Below are 20,486 nucleotides of genomic sequence, written 5' to 3'. Positions count from 1 at the left end.
CGTTGGACTGGGGTAAATACAGTAACAGTTTTAACAACACCAGGTTAAAGTCCAACAGGTTTATTTGGTAGCAAATGCCATTAGCTTTCGGAGCCCTGCTCCTTCGTCAGATGGAGTGGAAATCTGCAGATATCCACTCCATCTGACAAAGGAGCAGGGCTCCGAAAGCTAATGGCATTTGCTACCAAATAAACCTGTTGGACTTTAACCTGGTGTTGTTAAAACTCTTACTAGAAAAATTCAGTCAGGAGCTGACATTGATTCTTCATCATTAAGCAGTAAGGTATAACCTTTTGTCTTAGAATATTCTAGGTGTTCAGTTCACGGGGTTGGTTGTATCGATAGCCATTTTTGTCCAAATCCCCCCTCGCAACATTTTGTCCCCTCCTGTCTTCAGGACACTGACTCTTGTGACATTCACTGCACTGTGTTCACTCTTCATGATAAGGCAAGGCAAGGAAGTACCAATAGGCATCTCAACCAAGTGGCTCCTGTTCTGACATCATGGGGGCGATTTTACCATTGTGTTGCGCCCATTTTCGGGCATGACACGGTGGTAAAGTGGGCTGTAAAGTGCTGTGCACGATCAGCGCTGGTTTTTGCGGCCGGCGCCATTTTACGAGCGACGGAGGTCTGGCGCAGTCAGCCTCTCGCCGGAAATGGGCGAGAGGCAGGTTAATATATTTAAATCTATTGAAATGGCAATTAGCATCTGCTTATCGAGCCCGGCGCTCAATCGTCTGGGCTCGGCACCCCCTTTTTTTACCTCTCTGGGAAAGGTTCACACCAGCGAGGAACAGACATGCTCCCCATGAATGGGGAGCAGTTGACTTGGCCTCGCCGGTGGAACCGGAGGCCATTGAGGCCCCCCAGGGAGGCTGAGGGCAAGGAGGGGTATGCCCCTTGGGCAGTGCCACGCTGGCACGTGGGCAATGCCAGTCTGACAACAGGGGCAGGGTTAATGGGGTGGGGCTAATGGGGGGTGGGGGCCCACTGCCACACTGCAGGGATCAGTGGGGGGGGGAGGGAGAGGGGGCCCACTGCCACTCTGCGGTCCACAATCGGTGGGGGAGGGGGGTCCATGATCGATCTGGGCAGCAGTGGGAGTGGGCGGATGCTGTATCTCCGGCCACAGGCCCCCACGATTGTAGTGGGAGGGAGCTGCTTCAGGCAACCTACAGTAGCAGGGGCTTGGCAGTTCTCTCTTTTCTGTCAGATCCCTGCTACTGCTAACGCACATAATCAGAAGCCTACACTTGCACACTGGACTCCCTCTGGAGTCTTTTGGGCATGCTAAGCCCCAGCCACTGGCTTCTGCAGCACAAATCTGATGCGCTCAAAATTTTGCAGGCAGAGTGCGTATGGGGGGGGGACCAAAAATGGACCTTAAAGTCGGATCTGAAACACTCCCAGTTTCAAGTCCGCCCAGCACTTAAAATGAAAGTGGTAAAATCATAGGTTCAGTTCTCTGCAGGGAGAATTAGATAGCAATTGAGTGAAAAGCCCTGGCTGACATGCCTCGCATGAGGGCATTTGCCCAGATGTGCTTTGCTCTTGCTGAAATTTGCCAATGAATGAAACCATGAATAGAAGCTGACCCCATTATCGGCAGCCTTTGCCATTTGTATTGTGTGGAGGTGGGAACGCATTATTTGGAGCTGTTACACTCTACCCAGTCTCCCCCCTCTTCACCTCCCTGATCCATGTTTACAGTTTTATTCATGGCTAGAGTAAGTGTTATGAACTTGAGGGCTATGTTGGAGCCAAGATAGATAAATCAGAATATTTTCTAAATGGTGAGAAACTCAGAACTAGAGCAGCTTTCAAAAGGAAATTGAATAAATACTCACAAAGGAAAAGCTTACAAGACTACGAAGGAAGAATGGGGCATGGAACTAATTGGATAGCTCTTCAAACAGCCAGCACAGACGGTGGACCAACTGCACTATGTGATTCTATGAAAGGTATTTGATAAAACAGTTGTTTGGTAGTATAGAACTTGGAAATTGCTGAAAAGAGAGACCTGTTGCAGAAGCTTTTCATCTTGCACTCATCAGGACAAATGCAAGAATGCCAAATTTCAAATGATCACAACAATTTATACCACAGGAGAAAAGAGTGCTGATTGGTTCACAGGTTGACTCTGATTAGCTGGGGCATAGCCATGGAGAAAGCAATAGAGCTTTTCCATCTTTTCCCAACTGCAAGTTATCTTTGCAGTTAAGAGCCAAGGGAAACATGAATCAATTTATAGGAAGAACTTTCTGTTCCTTTGGAAGCATACCCTTTATAAAACAAAGGGTACACTTCCAAAGGAACAGAAAGACCTGGCAGTATATGTGCACAAATCGTTGAAGGTGCCAAGGCAAGTTGAAAGAGCAAGTAATAAAGTTTTAATAAATAGTGGCATAGAATGCAAAGGCAAGGAAGTTACATTAAACCTGCATAAAATGCTGGTTTGATCTCAAATGAAGTATTGCATCCAGTTCTGGGCACCATACCTTAAAAAGGATGTGAAGGCATTTAGAGAGGGTACAGAAAAGTTTCAGGGAAATGGTTCCAAAGATGAGCAAAATTGTTCCCAGGGTAGGGACTTCAGTTAACTGGGACTGTTTTCCTTCAAAAATAGAAGGTTGAGAGGAGATTTGCTAGAAGTATATAAAATCATGATGGCACTGGACAGAGTAGAAAGGGAGAAACGACTCCCCTTGATATAAGGATCAAGAACCAGAGAACACAGATTTAAGGTAATTGACAAAAGACGCAATGGCAACACGAAGAAGAACATTTTTGAGGCAATGGCCAGGATCTGGAATGTACTGCGTGAGAGTGTGATGGAGGCAGATTCAATCATGGTTTTCAAAAGAAAATTGGAAATTAACTGAAGGGGAGAAAATTTGCAGCGCTATGGGGTTAAAGGCCGAGGTGTTGCACTAGGTGAAAAGCTCTTGCAAGGAGCTGGCACAGACATGACAAGTTGAATAGCCTCCTTGTGTACTGTAACTATTCAATGATTCTAGGAAGAGATTTTTTTGACTTATAAGACATAACTTCACTTCAGCAGATAATTGATGCTTTGTCTTTCGCAGATTCTGTCATGACAAACAGAATAACATCTGTGAACAATGCCAAACGGGTTCAATTAGTAGTACTACAAAGAGCTTGATGCAAAAATCAGGTTCATAAACCAAACTCAAAAGGGTTTATCTTAGTTTGTTGGCCGTCACTACTTCCTTTATAGTCAATAACCTGATTGAATGATTGAATCTTCATGATGCATTGCAAAAGTGGCCTGGTCAGCCTTATCACTTTAGTTAGATTTTTGGAGCACAGGCTTTTCAATTGGCATTAATCAATTTGTTTTGAACAGATTAATGACAATTAGATAATTGAGTCTCAGGTCTCCAAGCTGCCTATTTTAATACTCTTTCTACTTTTCAGGCACGCAGGGGCACCATTCATTGGGTCATAAGACCAAAAATTCCAGCACAACAACATCCAGTACAACCCACTCTTCAGCAAGTTACTCGGGGATATCATCTTACCGGCAACAGAGGTCTACAGCCCATTCCTTTCAACAACAACCCCTCAATCTCAGTCAGGTAATCTCACACATACCTGTTATTCATTCAAAGTCAACAAGGGAACGTTGCTGATCCATGACAACTCGTTCCTCATCCAGACCCCCTCACACCGTATCATACTCACTCGCCCCCGATCTCTGTCCGCTCTGCCCCTGATCTCTGTCCGCTCCCGATCTCTGTCTGCTCCACCCGCTCCCGATTAGTTATAGCTGAGACCCTATTCCAGCTGTGAAAATAAAATGGAATATGTTGGAAATCTGTTCATTTATGAATAGAGGTTTGAATTTTGAATGAATTCCTCCTGGAGTATAGGATCAAATGTGGATGCAATCCCTCCAATTGTGAGTTTGGATTGGAGTATGGATGGGATCCTCCTGATGTGAGGAGGAGATCATGTGCTCTTGAGGGTTACCTTCAATCATTGTTATCAGGTGAAAGGGTGATGATTGAAAATACAGTAGCAATGTTTCTGGAGCTGACTGTTCAGTCATTCAACGTGTTTTTCTCTACATCAGTTAACAATGGTGGCGCAGTAGCACAGTGGTTAGCACTGCTGCCTTACAGCACCGAGGACCTTAAAAAAAAAACTCAATCAAATTTGTGAGACATGATGTTCCACTCACAAAGCCATGCTGACTGTCCCTAATCAGTCTTTGCGTCTCTAAATGCTTGTAGATCCTGTCTTTCAAAATACCTTCCAACAACTTACCCACCACAGATATGAGGCTCACTGGCCTGTAGTTCCCAGGCTTTTCCCTGCAGCCCTTTTTAAACAAAGGCACAACATTTGCCACCCTCCAATCTTCAGGCACCTCACCTGTGATTCAATTATCTCTGCTAGGGGACCCGCAATTTCCTCCCTACCCTCCCAAATGTCTTGGGATACACTTCATCAGGTCCTGGAGATTTATCTACCTTGATGTGCTTTAAGACTTCCAGCACAATTGATTGAGTTTTTTGAAGGGGTAACCAAGAAAGTAGATGAGGGCAATGCACTTGATGTTGTCTACATGGACTTTAGCAAGGCCTTTGACAAGGTACTACATGGTAGGTTGTTGCATAAGGTTAAATCTCACCGGATCCAGGGTGAGGTAGCTAAATGGATACAAAATTGACTTGTATGACAGAAGCCAGAGGATGGATGTAAAGGGTTGTTTTTCAAACTGGAGGCCTGTGACCAGTGGTGTGCCTCAGGGATCAGTGCTGGGTCCACAGTTATTTGTCATTTATATTAATGATTTGGATGAGAATATAGGAGACATGGTTAGTAAGTTTGCAGATGACACCAAGATTGGTGGCATGGTGGACAGTGAAGAAGGTTATCTCAGATTGCAACGGGATCTTGATCAATTGGGCCAATGGGCTGACGAATGGCAGATGGAGTTTAATTTAGATAAATGCAAGGTGATGCATTTTGCTAGATTTAACCAGGGCAGGACTTACTCAGTTAATGGTTGGGCTTTGGGGAGAGTTACAGAACAAAGAGATCTAGGGGTACGGGTTCCTAGCTCCTTGAAAGTGGAGTCACAGGTGGACAGAGTGGTGAAGAAGGCATTCAGCATGCTTGGTTTCATTGGTCAGAACATTGAATATAGGAATTGGAATGTCTTTTGATTTGAATTGATTATTGTCACATGTATTAACATACAGTGAAAAGTATTGTTTCTTGCACGCTATACAGATAAAACATACCCTTCATAGAGAAGGAAACGAGAGAGTGCAGAATGTAGTGTTAGTCATAGCTAGGGTGTAGAGAAAGATCAACTGAATGCAAGGTAAGTCCATTCAAAAGTCTGACAGCAGCAGGGAAGAAGCTGCTCTTGAGTCGGTTGGTACGTGACCTCAGACTTTTGTATCTTTTTCCCGAAGGAAGAAGATGGAAGAGAGAATGTCCGGGGTGCGTGGGGTCCTTAATTATGCTGGCTGCTTTGCCGAGGCAGTGGGAAGTGTAGACACAGTCAATGGATGGGAGGCTGGTTTGCGTGATGAATTGAGATACATTCACGACCTTTTGTGGTTCCTTGCGGTCTTGGGCAGAGCAGGAGCCATACCAAGCTGTGATACAACCAGAAAGAATGCTTTCTATGGTGCATCTATAAAAGTTGGTGAGAGTCATAGCTGACATGCCAAATCTCCTTAGTCTTCTGAGAAAGTAGAGGCGTTGGTGGGCTTTCTTAACTATTGTGTCAGCATGGAGGGACGAGGACAAGTTGTTGGGGATCTGAATGCCTAAAAACTTGAAGTTCTCGACCCTTTCTACTTCATCCCCGTTGATGTAGACAGGGGCATGTTCTCCTTTACGCTTCCTGAAGTTGATGACAATCTCCTTCATTTTGTTGACATTGAGGGAGAGATTATTGTTGCCGCACCAGTTCACCAGATTCTGTCTCATCATTGTTTGAGATCCGACCCACTATGGTGGTGTCGTCAGCAAACTTGAAAATCGAATTGGAGGGGAATTTGGCCGCACAGTCATAGGTGTATAAGGAGTATAGTAGGGGGCTGCGAACACAGCCTTGTGGGGCACCGGTGTTGAGGATGATCATGGAGGAGGTGTTGTTGCCTATCCTTATTGATTGTGGTCTGAGTTAGGAAGTTCAGGATCCAGTCACAGTGGGAGGTGCCGAGGCCCAGGCCACGGGGTTTGGAGATGAACTTGGTGGAAATAATAGTGTTGAAGGCTGAGCTGTGGTCAATAAATAGGAGTCTGACTTGTTATCTAGGTGTTCCAGGGTTGAGTGCAGGGCCAGGGAAATGGCGTCTGCTGTGGACCTGTTGGAGCGGTAGGCGAACTGTAGTGGATCCAGGTAGTCCGGGAGGCTGTAATTGATTCGTGCCATGCTAACCTTTCAAAGCACTTCATGATGATGGATGTCAGAGCCACCAGCCGATAGTCATTAAGGCACGCTGCTTGGTTTTTCTTAGGTACCGGGGTGATGGATTGTTGAAGTTGTACAAGACATTGGTAAGGCCACACTTGGAATACTGTGTACAGTTCTGGTCACCCTATTATAGAAAGGATATTATTAAACTAGAAAGAGTGCAGAAGAGGTTTACTAGGATGCTACCGGGACTTGATGGTTTGAGTTATAAAGAGAGGCTGGATAGATTGGGACTTTTTTTCTCTGGAGCATAGGAGGCTGAGGGGTGATCTTATAGAGGTTTATAAAAATAATGAGGGGCATAGATACGGTAGATAGTCAATATCTTTTTCCAAAGATAGGGGAGTCTAAAACTAGAGGGCATAGATTTAAGGGGAGAGGGGAGAGATACAAAAGGGTCCAGAGAGGCAATTTTTTCACACAGAGGGTGGTGAGTGTCTGGAACAAGCTGCCAGAAGTAGTAGTAGAGGCGAGTACAATTTTGTCTTTTAAAAAGCGTTTAAACAGTTACATGTGTAAGATGGGTATAGAGGGATATGGGCCAAATGCAGGCAATTGGGACTAGCTTAGGGGTTTAAACAAAAAGGCGGCATGGATAAGTTGGGCCGAAGGGCCTGTTTCCATACTGTAAACCTCTATCCAGGCTTAGGTCATGTTCTCCCCATGTCTGTGTGGGTTTCCTCCAGGTGCTCTGGTTTCCTCCCACAGTTCAAAAAATGCGCTGGTTAGGTGCATTGATCACGCTAAATTCTCCCTCAGTGTACCCGAACAGGTGCCAGAATGTGGCGACTAGGTGATTTTCACAGTAGCTTCATTGCAGTGTTAATGTAAGCCTACTTGTGACGAATAAATAAACTTTAACTTTAATGTCTTTGTCTTTTAGGCTCAGCCACATGTGACAAGCATTCATGAGCGGAGTGGTAACCATGGACATCGAAGGCAGCAGGCGTACATCACACCGACCATTGCCCAGGCCCCCTACTCATTCCCACACCGTAGTCCTTCACACACTACTGTGCATCCTCACCTGACAGCGGCCCATCTATCAGGGCAGCCTCACCTGTATACCTATGCCACACCTGCCCTGGGGCCCACCGGCACAGTTGCTCACCTCGTGGCATCACAGGGTTCTACCAGGCACACCTATGCCGCCCATCCTGGAGGGATTGTCCACCAAATGCCTGTCAGCATGGGACCAAGAGTACTGCCATCTCCCACCATTCACCCAGGTCAGTACCAAGCCCAATTTGCCCACCAGACATACATCAACGCTTCACCAGCCTCAGCTGTCTACACCGGATATCCACTGAGCCCAACCAAGGTGAACCAGTACCCCTACCTTTAAGACTCAAGTTCAACAAGACATTGTATTGAATTAAAACAGTCTACAATGCATCTCACACTTGAGAAGGTACTTGGGAAATGAGCTGGAAGGAAGAATGCTCAGTCATGTGATGAAAAATACAATTTTTTTTTATCAGACGTTTATTAAAAAATCACCAAATTTTGAAAGCCGGACAATTGACCTCTAGCCAGTGATGAAGACCTTCAAAGGGGAGTCAAGCAACAGATGTTTGAGAGATATTTAATCTCTAAAATGTTTTAAGGACCTGCGACCTTGAGACCCTGGAAGCTACTCTGAGAGTTTGGTCAAAGTTTTTATTGATGAAGTTCAGTAAATGAACTATAGTTGTTGATTTCTCAATTTTAGTTCCTTTTGTTTTTTTGGGACAACAAAGAGCTGCTCTCCCTTTCCTAAATCAAACCCTCCTTGTGAAGGTAGAGGTTGCCAGGGCCCCTTTTAGAATGTAGAGATGAGGAAAGCTTCATTCAATGATACGATACCAATAGATATTACTTGTGATTGCACAACTGTGATCCAACCTAGCTCTGTTCTTAAGGCATGTTAGTTGTGACTGTCCTGAGCTCCCACAGTGTATGAGCGTGTGTATGTGTCTGTGTGTGTGTTCTGATCTTGCTATCTGTGGTTTTGTCAGCAGAGAGCTTCCTGTCATGTTTTAAACATATTCCCTTGTAGTGCCTTACAGAAAAGGGTGAAAGTTCCTCTCGACTTACAGCAGATCTAATGGAGCTGGTGATAATGCTGAGGCAGTCCTTTCAGTTTCAACTGTTGTGCCTGATTATTGCACATGAAAAAACTAACTGTAAGAGAGTGTGGGGGTGCAGAGGGAGACATGTAGTCTCTGAGTTTTCATGCCCAGTCTTCTCTTTACAATTCCACAGGTGTTGGCAGCTCACCATTCCCTCTCCCAGGTAGCCAATCAGTGTAGGCAGAAAAACACAAAGTCTTGTGCAACCAAGTGCCATTTGATCCATTAAGCCCACACATCGACCAACAGTCTCTGTCTAATTATAACATAGATGTATTCCCCTTCCCCTCTCTGCCAATTGATCCACCAATATAAGGAACATTCACCTCGCTGAAAACAATATCATGTCTTGCTGTTAAACTAGCAGTGTCCCTCCTCTTTTAAAGGTGCAAGTGGCCATTGAATTAACAACTTTCTCCATACAGTCACTGTTGGCAAACAGTTCAATCATGGAAGGCATTACAGTACCACTGATCTGATTCTCAACAGAATGGGTGCACTAGGGGAGGGGGAAAATGACAGAAAAAGGGAGAAAAGAGTTGCACAATTTCCAAGGTCATTTGAATGTATCGTGTGCAGTGCTTTCGTTTACATGCTGTTGACGCATTCCAGTGACATCTTTTGGAACAAGACTGTTTCAGTCCACTAAAATATTGTGCTTCTGTTTTCTCATGGAAGAAAATATTTCTTCTATGACTGCATGCAAATATAATTTTAATCGTGCCCTCTTTTTCCAATTGAATAAAGACCACCAATTTTCTCCTTTAGGTGACTCAACATTGGACTGTTTCCTGCCGTGGCACATTTTATTCTGTCACTTTTCTCCCGTCCTTTCAATTCCTTGGAATTGAGAGATAGTTCATCCTGATATAATTGAATGGTGCAACAGACCTGTGGGGCTTAATGGCTTCCTCTTGTTTGTATGTTCATCCCTTTCCTGAAGGTACTTATTTGCGGGGCCTTCAGGCTTTGAGAATGAACCAGAGGACATCACAGCTGAACACCATCCTGCTTGCATATGCAGATATGTCTTCCACATTTTTGACTCGGGATCATTGAGGCTACTATGGCTCCTCCTTACTGTCAGAGAAAGCCATTGACTGAGGTTGGGACCATCACAGGCATCACTGAGCTGATTAGCTGAGGCATGAAAGGGAGTTTAAGAATGCATCTGCAACATCAGTGAATTTGAATGGTCTGACCCATGACAATTCTGTACTCTAAGTTTGACTGCCATCTGGTGGTCAAAAGCATTTTGTTTATGGAGGAGAAATGCCACTTGTTAATTTAAACTGGTGCAATGTCATAGGTTAGATTCCTGCTCCTTGAAAGTTATTTTATTAGGTAAATGAATGTATTAAAAGCAGAAAGTAAAAAATACTAGCAGACTCTCCTTTCTCACTGCACAAATTTGTAACTGACATTTTTTACAAGAACATTTAAAATTTTCCTTTTCAGTGTGGTACTTTAACAATCATCTTCATTAGCTGCTGTTCTAAACTTTTTGAATTGGCACTATTTTTCTTTCTTGGTTTGTTCATTTTCTTTCTGTTGATAACCAGCTTTGCATTTTTCAGTGGGAAGCATTTAATTTATTTCTCTGCCTGTTCGTTTCAGGTTGTGCTGCATGTGTGTTCTTTAGAGCAGAGTTGTCCCAATAGAAATTGCTGATTAGCCAATGTCTGGCCAGAGGCATACAGTTTTAGTGCATGCACTCATTTTAATTACACACATTAATAAGTAAATGCATTTCACACCTGAATATTTACTGAACAAACATCTACCACCATTCAGTAACTAAGGAATAATAAATATTTTCACTCTCTGCTTTTGTCACCATTTACTAGAAGTTGCAAATGATAAATTCGCATATATAAGTCATATGAATGAATATTTTTTATTTATTGATCCAAAATGTGTTTGTATTTCCTATCAGTCAAATCTGCGAGCCCAATTAGCCATGTGTAGCTAATGATTTATGAATTGGGCAACATTGCTTTCGAGAAGGCAACTAATAGAGAAGAGAAAGTGTGATGATTACATTTTCAAAGAGATTGACTTCTTGCCTGAAATTGTGTACAGTTGTGTAATTAAGTAGTCATTGGGTTGTTAAACGTTGACGTAAGCTGTGTCCGCTCTTACGTCAAGTTAATGCTGGTCCCAAAATAATTACATAATTATCCATTCCAATGGGCTGGATAATTATATAACATCCATGTGGCTTATATTCAAAAGGCCAGGCTTTGTAGTTGACCTGGCAGAAACCAGCTACAATCCAGTCAAGGAGGGAAGCTGGCTATGAGTGAGTGTGAGGATGTGGGGGGAGGAATAAGACACACACATACACAAAAGCAAAATTACTCTTGTCACCAAAGAAACCACATTATTCATGCGTTCCTGTCCCTTGACTGCCAGGCTGTTTATTGAAGGTTTCTTTTCTCTTGTTAGGATATGAGAGCTGGAAATTGTTCCTTTTCATGTATAATTAACTCTTAATTCTTGATTTTATTATTTTCATTAGGTGGAAATTTCTGAAAGGTTTAATTGTAACTGGCATTGCTGCTATTTTGATGTATTTAAACATTCAAGTGAGTCCATATCTGTTCTGTATGTATATACATATATTTATATATAAAAAAAGGAGAAAAAATATGTCCCTAGTCATAAAATGCAGGAAGGGGCACAAAATCTACTGATTACTAAATGTCTGCACAGTTTAACTAATTCACACAAGAATCATGTTTTATTCTATTTAACACATTTATACTTGTAACTTTTTTAACAATGTATTGAGATGCAAATATTTTTCACCTCAGCATCAGCTAGAAGCCCCTCTTCTCCTCATTCCCCCCACTCCAGTCAGGACACCATTGAGTGCGTGCAGGGCTGAAGAAGGGGGTTGGCATTGACTTATAGAGAATGTACTATTTACAAGTACACAATTATTTCATCAGAGACCTACACGTGGCTGGAATTTCTGGGTAGCATGAAGTCTGAGATTGTTCCATGCTAGCTCCTTTCTTTAGGCACTTTGATGCAAGTTGCAGTTTGGTGGTTTAAAATGAACTTATGTATCAAATAAAATGCCACAGCAAAGATGCTTTTCTAAGCATCTTAACAATTTGGCTGCAAGTGCCTTTGTCTTGGAAGCTCTTCAATGTATGTTGGCAATAGAATGCATGTCTCTTAAAAAAGGCAGATTTCAAACACACAGCAGAAAACTGTGACAATTCACTGATGCCCAGTGTAACGGGAAAACAAAGCTGATACATCAGCTGTGACATTGGGAACATTGCTATGTTAAACAGAAGTGGGCCCATATTGGAGGTGCTATCACATGTACAGAGTTAGGTGAGGTGGAAATGAGAAGCATTAGGGTTGCCAACCCTCCAGCATTATCCTGGAGTTTCTGCTAAATAAAGACATATCTCCCAAACACTGCTGCGAGCAGCCAGGGATAAAATGCATAGGGGCATTAAAATTTGTGTACTTTTACAATGTCTTCTTTTAGTTATAAAAGCATCGAGAGATGGGGGAATAAAGAAATGTTTGCTGAGATCGTTGAAAGTGGGACATCATTTGATGAAACCCCCAGGAACATGTTCAATCAGGGTTGGCAACAGCAGAAAAGCATTGAGGATTTGGAGAGAAGGGAAATTAAATTCTAGCAAATATTTGGGGGTGTTAAATCCTCCCCTCATTCCAGCACCCTCCCCACTGGTTGCACCCATGTCTTTGTGAATGTTCACAAATAAATTAGAATGGGTCAAAAAACAAGCTTGCCAGAAACATGTCTGTAACTTTTTTGGGGGGGTTGCATTTGACCTATATGTCAGGATTTCAATTTCAGGCACTAGGTTGCAAAAATTACTACGCAGTTTTATGATTCTTAAGATGAATTGGAATATCTTCAGGGGCTGATGCTAAATCTATGGGAGGATTTTCTGTTACGCAGACTAAACTAACCTGAATAAGATTTGAAAATAAGGAAATGGTAGTTGATTTAATGCTGAGCTGTTAGTTGACTGTTTTTTCTTTACGTCTTGAAAACAGGATGCCCTTAAATGCGTCACTGTGGATGGATACAGGTGTGTGATGGTGAGGCTGTCACATTATGAACTTATTAGTTGTTTATTCTCCCATTTGTTCAACCCCTGAATACTTGTTGCCATGAAGTTTTGGGTGATGCCTTGCTCAAGTGGTCAGTCTGAACTCCTGAATCATAATGATGAATGTGGACAGGCCACCCGAGGAGATGGATAATGATTAGCAACAGGGACCCCAATAGACCTAACTTCAATGTACTTAACATTGGTCTGGTTCAAATTAGCCCACTCAGCACAGATCTTGGACTGTTCTGTTCCCTGAATGAATGCAATCGGCCATAGGGAGAAGGCACTGGAGAAATTTAATAAATGTTTCAAATTTACTTGGTGGCATTTGTCTGCTTTCTATAATACATACCAACTTCGGCTATGAATTGGAAGGAAAGTGACATTAGTAATTTATACAATTGAAACTTAGCTGATGTGGAGAGGGATAGGTGAGGGGGACTTAAGAATCAGTGGGAAGGAGTCTGATGATGAGGCTAGAGAAGGTTGAGGTTGCTATATCAATGAAGCAGGATAATAGCATTGTGCATGATTCACAAGAAAGAATAATGAGGGCCACAGTGGTTTATGATGTAGTTGGTATATATTATAGTTGCATTTATAATTTTGGTACGTATGTTAAGGAGAAAATGCTTTAAAGGATTCTTTCCTACACTGACCTGCCCTACTTGCCGACCATGCCCTGCCCTGTCCATTGCATTGCTTTGCCCACAAAGCCATGCCATACTGACCGTCCTAAACCTTCATGCCCTGAGCACACTGTCCGGCCCCGACTATGATGCCATACTGCCCTCCACATATCCTGAGCTGTTCACATCACTCTATGTTGCTCGCATCATTCTTTGCCATTCTGCCTTACCTATACCATCCTGCCTGTCCTTCTCATGCTGTTCTACTTTCTCTGCTCTGCCTCACTCATGTTGCTACAACACAGCTGACAGTTTGATTGAGAAGCGATGCCTAAGACAACTTAAATACCAAATACAGGCAGGAATTTGCCAACCTATCAGCCAAGTATAGATAGAATCAGAAAAAGATATAAGTGGAAAGTAAGACTTCTAAATAAACAACACTGCACAGATTAAACTGCCTGTTACAAAAATCTTTATTCATTATCCTAGATAATGTGCTGAACACCCAATAATTAATTCCTCCAGTTAATACACAGGTTTGATTTTTGTTGCATCTCCTCTCACACACACGTACACGCACACACACACATATCCCTGACGATTTAACTTTCCAGGAATCTCATTTCAGATCTGAAGGTGGAGAAAAATGAATATCAGTGGTCAGTATGGGGCACATTTATTGCGTTTTCACAAACTTTTGGAAGTACCCACCTCCAGTACGCAATCTCTGCTGCTAATTTCACCTTCTCTCTCCAAGATAACTTTGGGTGGTTTTAAACTCAGAATTGTATCTCATCCTTGTTCAGTGTCAAGCCCTGGGAATCTGCATTAAACTCTCTGTAGGTTTGTGTTTCAAAGTGCTATTCTATGTTTTTTCTTTGTGGACTGTCTTTTTGGCTCTGTAATTTGTTGTCTTTTTAAAGGTGGGGCTGCAATTTTGGGGGGAGGAGTGAGATGTTGTAGGAATATATGTACAATGTAGAAACTTATATCTTTGCCCCATATTCTACGTATGATTACGAGAATGTTTATTTTGCCGAATTGTAGAGTGTTTTAAAAAAAAAGCAAAATTCAGCCAGAAACTCAGTCGTAGCTACTAAATGCTTGTGTTTTTCTAATGATGTTGTGAGCTCACTCTTAACTGTTTCAGTTGTAGGAGGAATGAGTGGAAATTTTATGGTCTCATCTTGAAACTAATATTAGAAGCATTGTAAATTAAAAGAAGATTTTAATGAAAAAATATAGAGTATATAGTTATTTTAACTGTTACTACTAACTGTAGGGAGAGAAGGGGGTCTATTGTTGTGAACTGTTTAGCTTGTAGTTCACTGGTTGTTGATCATTTTTTCGGTCTCCAAGGTGAATCTGCTTATCTCCTAATCAGAATATATACACACACATATGCATATTGTATATGTGTGGAAATGTAATCACAAACTGTCTTGGATTTACATTAAACTGTTTTAAGTCACTGCAGGACCAGTCTGAATGTGTGTCTACCTGCCAGTTTCTGTCACTACACATTATTTTCACAGGTTCTACCATTCATGATAAGCCCCCCTCCCCCCCCCGCCATACCACTATCTGCTGTCTGCCTGACCAGGACTCAAGCCCACAATTAGGTGATTACCTAATAAGCTATAGAATCAGAATCCCTACAGTGCAGAAGGAGGCTATTCAGCCCATTGAGCCTGCATTGACAACAATCCCACCCAGGCCCTATCCCTGTGACCCCTGCTAATCCCCCTGACACTAAGGGACAATTTATCATGTCCAATCCACCTAACCAACACATCTTTGGATTGTGGGAGGAAACCAGAGCACCCAGAGAAAACCCACGCAGACACGGGGAGAATGTGCAAACTCCACACAGACAGTGACCGAGGTGGGAATCAAACCCAGCTCCCAGCACTGTGAGGCAGCAGTGCTGACCGCTGTGCTACCGTGCCGCCCTAGTGGAGCTTAGCCTTTATGGGAATTACAAAACACATCAACCTTAAGCAGATGATCGGGTTATTTATCTCATTTCGCTCTGTGTGACCTTACTTTGTGCAATTTGGATATGTTTCCTATATTGTAACAGCAACCACTGTTCAAAAGTACTTCATTAGCTTTAAAGTACTCTGGGCCGTCTTGAGGTAATGAAAAAGACTACACAAATGCACTCTTTCTGTTTCTTTATATAAAGAGTTACAGAACAAAGAGATCTCAGGGTACATGTTCATAGCTCCTTGAAAGTGGAGTCACAGGTGGACAGAGTGGTGAAGAAGGCATTCGGCATGCTTGGTTTCATCTGTCAGAACATTGAATACAGGAGTTGGGACGTCTTGTTAAAGTTGTACAAGACATTGGTAAGGCCACACTTGGAATACTGTGTGCAATTCTGGTCACCCTATTATAGAAAGGATATTATTAAACTAGAAAGAGTGCAGAAAAGATTTACTAGGATGCTACCGGGACTTGATGGATTGAGTTATAAGGAGAGGCAGAATAGACTGGGACTTTTTTCTCTGGAGCGTAGGAGGCTGAGGGGTGACCTTATAGAGGTCTATAAAATAATGAGGGGCATAGACAAGGTAGATAGTCAATATCTTTTCCCAAAGGTAGGGGAGTCTAAAACTAGAGGGCATAGGTTTAAGGTGAGAGGGTAGAGATACAAAAGTGTACAGAGGGGCAATTTTTTCACATAGAGTGTCTGGAACAAGCTGCCAGAGGTAGTAATAGAGGCGGGTACAATTTTATCTTTTAAAAAGCATTTAGATAGTTACATGGGTATAGAGGGATATGGACCAAATGCGGGCAATTGGGATTAGCTGAGGGTTTTTCTTTTAAAAAAGGGCGGCATGGACAAGTTGGGCCAAAGGGCCTGTTTCCATGCTGTAAACCTCGATGACCCTATGACTCTTAAGTGTGTGAAAAATGGCACCAACATGACAATGGGAAATTAGAACTAATCTAAGTCATAGTAACATAGGAAATAGGAGCAGGAAAAGGCTATTTGGCCACGTTAGCCTGCTCTGCCATTCATATAGATCAAGACTGATCTTCTACCTCAACGTCATTTTTCTGCACTATCCCACACCCATTGATACCTTTAATATCTCCTCTCTGGTAGACTCAGATATTTCATGCTGGAACCAGATCTGCCCTCAGTACCACGGGCATTGTTAACAATCAACCAGTCAGCCTGGATCATTAATAGAATCTGGAGGAATATATATATATATATATATATGTCGATTGGACTTGTGATTCTTCCCATTCTGCTGCAAATTATCTTGCAAGTCAATTCACTAACCACTTCTGGGCTTCCTTCTGCTGGGATTTTTCCCATGGCAGAAAAGCGCACACCATATATCCAGGCTGCCCAATTAAAGCTGGGAGTCTGGTGGCTAGGTCAGGCGTTCCTTTTGATTGCACATCCTGTATCCATCAGAGGTTTCTCCCAAGGTTCCCCTACCCCCAACACTTTCCCTTCCCCACTGTTCAGACTACCCTGGCTCTCTCACCGAGGTGAGGTTAGGAGGCCCAGACTCGCTTTGTTCTGGGCACCAGGCTCCTCTTCAGGGGACTCACTGTAGCCCCATCATTGACCATCGTTCCCATGGGGCTTTTGGGGCAAGCAAGTTGTTGGCCATTTGATTGGCCAGCAGCTCAAAGAGCTGGGATTGTTGATGGATCTCCCCATGAGTTTTGTGGAGTACAAGCTCCCTTGAGTGTTTCCCAGCAGGGAAGACTGGGCCCAATATACAGAGTGCATGCATACTTCTTCCACACTAATAACATTGAAGGAGATGAAAAACAAAAATTTTGTAGAAGGCCTGACATTCAACGTGATTAAAACGTCTGACCAATTCAGATGCCCCGATTTTAAAAATTTTAACAAGCTAGTGAAAAACCAGTATGACTCAAAACCCTCTCCAGAGATACTGCTTCAACATGACCATAGAAACTAGAAGTAGGAGCAGGTTATTCGGCCCTTCGAGCCTATTCTGCAATTCCTTCCCCCCATATCCCTTGATCCCTTTAGCCCCAAGAGCGATATCTAATTTCTTCTTGAAATCAGACAATGTTTTGCCCTTAATTACATTCTGTGGTAGTGAATTCCACACATTCACCACCCTCTGGGTGAAGAAATTTCTCCTCATCTCAGTTCTAAAAGGTTTACCCCTTATCCTCAAACTATGACCCCCTAGTTCTGGACTTTCCCACCATTGGGAACATTCTTTCTGAATCTACACTGTCTAATCCTGTTAGAATTTTATAAGTTTCTATGAGATCCTCTCTCACTCTTCTAAACTCTAGTGAATATAACCCTAACCGACTTAGTCTCTCATATGACAGACCTGCCATCCCAGCAATCAGCCTGGTAAACCTTCGCTGTACTCCCTCTGTAGCAAAGACATCCTTCCTCAGATAAGGACATCAAAGCTGCACACAATACTACTGATGTGGTCTCACTAACGCGCTATACATTTGCAGCAAAACATCCCTATCCCTATACTCAAATTCTCCCACTATGAAGGCCAATATACAATTTGCCCTCTTTACTGACTGCTCTACCTGCCCGCTTAGTTTCAGCGACTGATGCACGAGGACTCCAATGTCTCGTTGAGTATCCACCTCTCTTAATTTACACCCATTCAAGTAATAACTGTCTTCCTATTATATCTACCAAAGTGGATAAACTCACATTTATCCACATTATACTGTATCTGCCATGCAGATGCCCACACACTCAGCCTGTCCAAATCACGCTGAAGCATCTCTGCATCCTCCTCACAGCTCACCAGCCCATCCAACTTTGTATCATCTGAAATTTGGAGATAATACATTCAGTTCACTCTTCCAAATCATTGATATATATTGTGAACAGTTGGGGTCCTAGCACAGATCCCTGTGCAACCCCAGTAGTCACTGACTGCCAATCAGAAAAAGACCCATTTATGCCAACTCTTTGCTTCCTATCTGCTAACCAGTTTTCTATCCAATCTCAAGACATTCCCTGCAATCCCATGTGCTTTAACTTTACATAGTAGTCTGTTACGTGAGACCTTGTCGAAAGCCTTCTGAAAGTCTAAATAAACTACATCCACTGGTTCTCCTTGGTCAACTCTACTAGTTACATCCTCAGAAAATTCCAATAGATTCGTCAAGCATGATTTTCCTTTTGTAAATCCATGCTGACTTTGTTTGATTATACCACTGCCTTCCAAATGCTGAATTATGAAATCCTTGATAAGAGACTCTAGCAACTTCCCCAGTACCAATGTCAGGCTCACTGGTCTATAGTTCCCTGTTTTCTCTCTACCTCGCTTTTTGAATAGCAGGCTTATATTAGCTACCTTCCAATCTGTAGGAACTATTTCAGAGTCCAAAGAATTTTAGAGAATAACCACCAATGGATCTACTATTTCCAGGGCCACTTCCTTAAGTACTCTGGGATGAAGATTATCAGGACCTGGGGATTTATCCACCCTCAATCCCATCAAGTTCTTCAAAACCATTTCTCTACTAATGCTGATTTCCTTCAGCTCCTCACTAAAACATGTTTCTCTCAGCACTTCTGATGCATTGCTTCAGTCTTCATAAAGGAAGACATGAATAAAGTACAAATTTAATTCCTCAGCCATTTTTTTATTCCCCGTTATGAATTCTCCCGTTTCTGACTCTAAGGGGCTTTCAGCTTTCAAGTGGCTTAAATGACGTACTTAGGCTTTTGGGTAGATGGAAAAGGATTACACCCAAGTTCAGGATAAATTAAAGGCCATCAAAGAGGCACCAACTCCAAGGAAAACCATGGGATTAGTAAATGATTACAGAAAATTTATTTCGTATTTGGCTTCCATGCTGGCCCCCTTGCACACCCTGGGAAGTGCCACAGAGGTTTTCAACAAAGTTAAACTTTTGCTATTGTCATCTAACTTATTGGCCTATTTTGATGCCAAAAAAGAGTTTGTGCTGACATGCAACACTTCTCCATACTGGGTCGGGGCAGTACTTTCATATCGCAGGAAAGACAGGACAGAAAAGCCCATCGCGTTTGCATCCAAGACCCTTTTGGATGCTGAGCAAGGGTATTGTCAGATCGAGAAAGAGGGTTTGGTGATCATATTTGGTGTGAAAAACTTCCATCAATATGTCTATGGTAGACATTTCATAATAGTTGCCGACCACAAGCCCTTACTAGCACTTTTTAAATAAGACAAGGCCGTCCCCCCTGTTGCCTCTGTGTGGATGCAATGTTGGGCCTTGTTACTTGTGACCTCAGAATATCTTCTAGAGCAATGCTCTAACCTGGATAGCCAACACCAATGTGCTGAGTTGCCTACCGTTGCCCACAAGCCTGGCTCCTTTACCAGCATTAGAAGAGGTCATGATAAGCCTAAATTGTTTGGAGACTCTGTCAGTGTCCACAAGGCAGATTAAGGCCTGGACCCAAAAAGATCCAATCTTATCTAAAATAAGGCATGTGATCTCACATGGTGGATTCCGAGGACAGCCCACTTAAGAAATGAAACCATACCTAACTAAGAAAGATGAGCTTATTGTTAAAGACAGGATTTTTCAAAGGGGATCCTGAGTAATTGACCCGTCCCCAGGGCGGCGTCCGATATTAATTGAACTACACCCTCTTGGAGTATCAAAGATGAAATTGCTGGTAGGGGCTACATCTGGTGGCCCGCCTTCAACTCCGATATTACGGATTTGGTGAAGTGGTGAGACTCTTGCCAATAGAATCAAAAAATCCCTCCCTTAGCCTCCCTAAATCCATAGGAGTGGTTGGCATGTCATGGGTACATGTACATGTGGACTGTGCAAGGCAGTTTATGGGTTCCATGTTTTTTAATCATGATAGATGCACACGCTATGTGGTTGGAGGAGCACCACATGGGTTCCACAACCTCTTGTGCTATGATCAAGAAATTATGATCAAGTTTCTTGATAACAGCACAGCTTTTACTAGAAGTTAATTCCAGAACTCTGTGCTCCCTAATGGTATCTGACACATCTGAACAGCACCTTATCACCCATTGCCAAAGCCTCAATCCAATCAGGCCCATTCATTCTTATTATACAGCACGGAAACAGGCCTTTCGGCCCAACTTGTCCATGCTGACCAGGTTTCCTCAACTGAACTAGTCTCATTTGCCTGCATCTCGCC

The 20,486-nt window shown here is 42.8% G+C and overlaps 1 protein-coding gene across 3 annotated transcripts in view; it reads left to right on the top strand.

The window, feature by feature from the left end:
• Window positions 1-14,792, top strand: part of hipk2 (homeodomain interacting protein kinase 2) — a 289,722-nt gene extending 274,930 nt beyond the window's left edge. For all 3 annotated transcript variants that reach the window (XM_078220251.1, XM_078220250.1, XM_078220249.1), the window contains exons 14-15: window positions 3,442-3,602; window positions 7,350-14,792. In XM_078220251.1, coding sequence (XP_078076377.1) covers window positions 3,442-3,602; window positions 7,350-7,811 — 623 coding nt within the window. In that variant the 3' untranslated portion in view covers window positions 7,812-14,792. The remainder of the gene's footprint in view (window positions 1-3,441; window positions 3,603-7,349) is intronic.
• The last annotated feature ends 5,694 nt before the right edge of the window (window positions 14,793-20,486 follow it).

Source organism: Mustelus asterias, chromosome 9, assembly GCF_964213995.1.
Source record: "Mustelus asterias chromosome 9, sMusAst1.hap1.1, whole genome shotgun sequence".
In the NCBI taxonomy this organism is placed as follows: Eukaryota; Metazoa; Chordata; class Chondrichthyes; order Carcharhiniformes; family Triakidae; genus Mustelus; species Mustelus asterias.
This window is presented reverse-complemented; position numbering and strand designations above follow the sequence as displayed.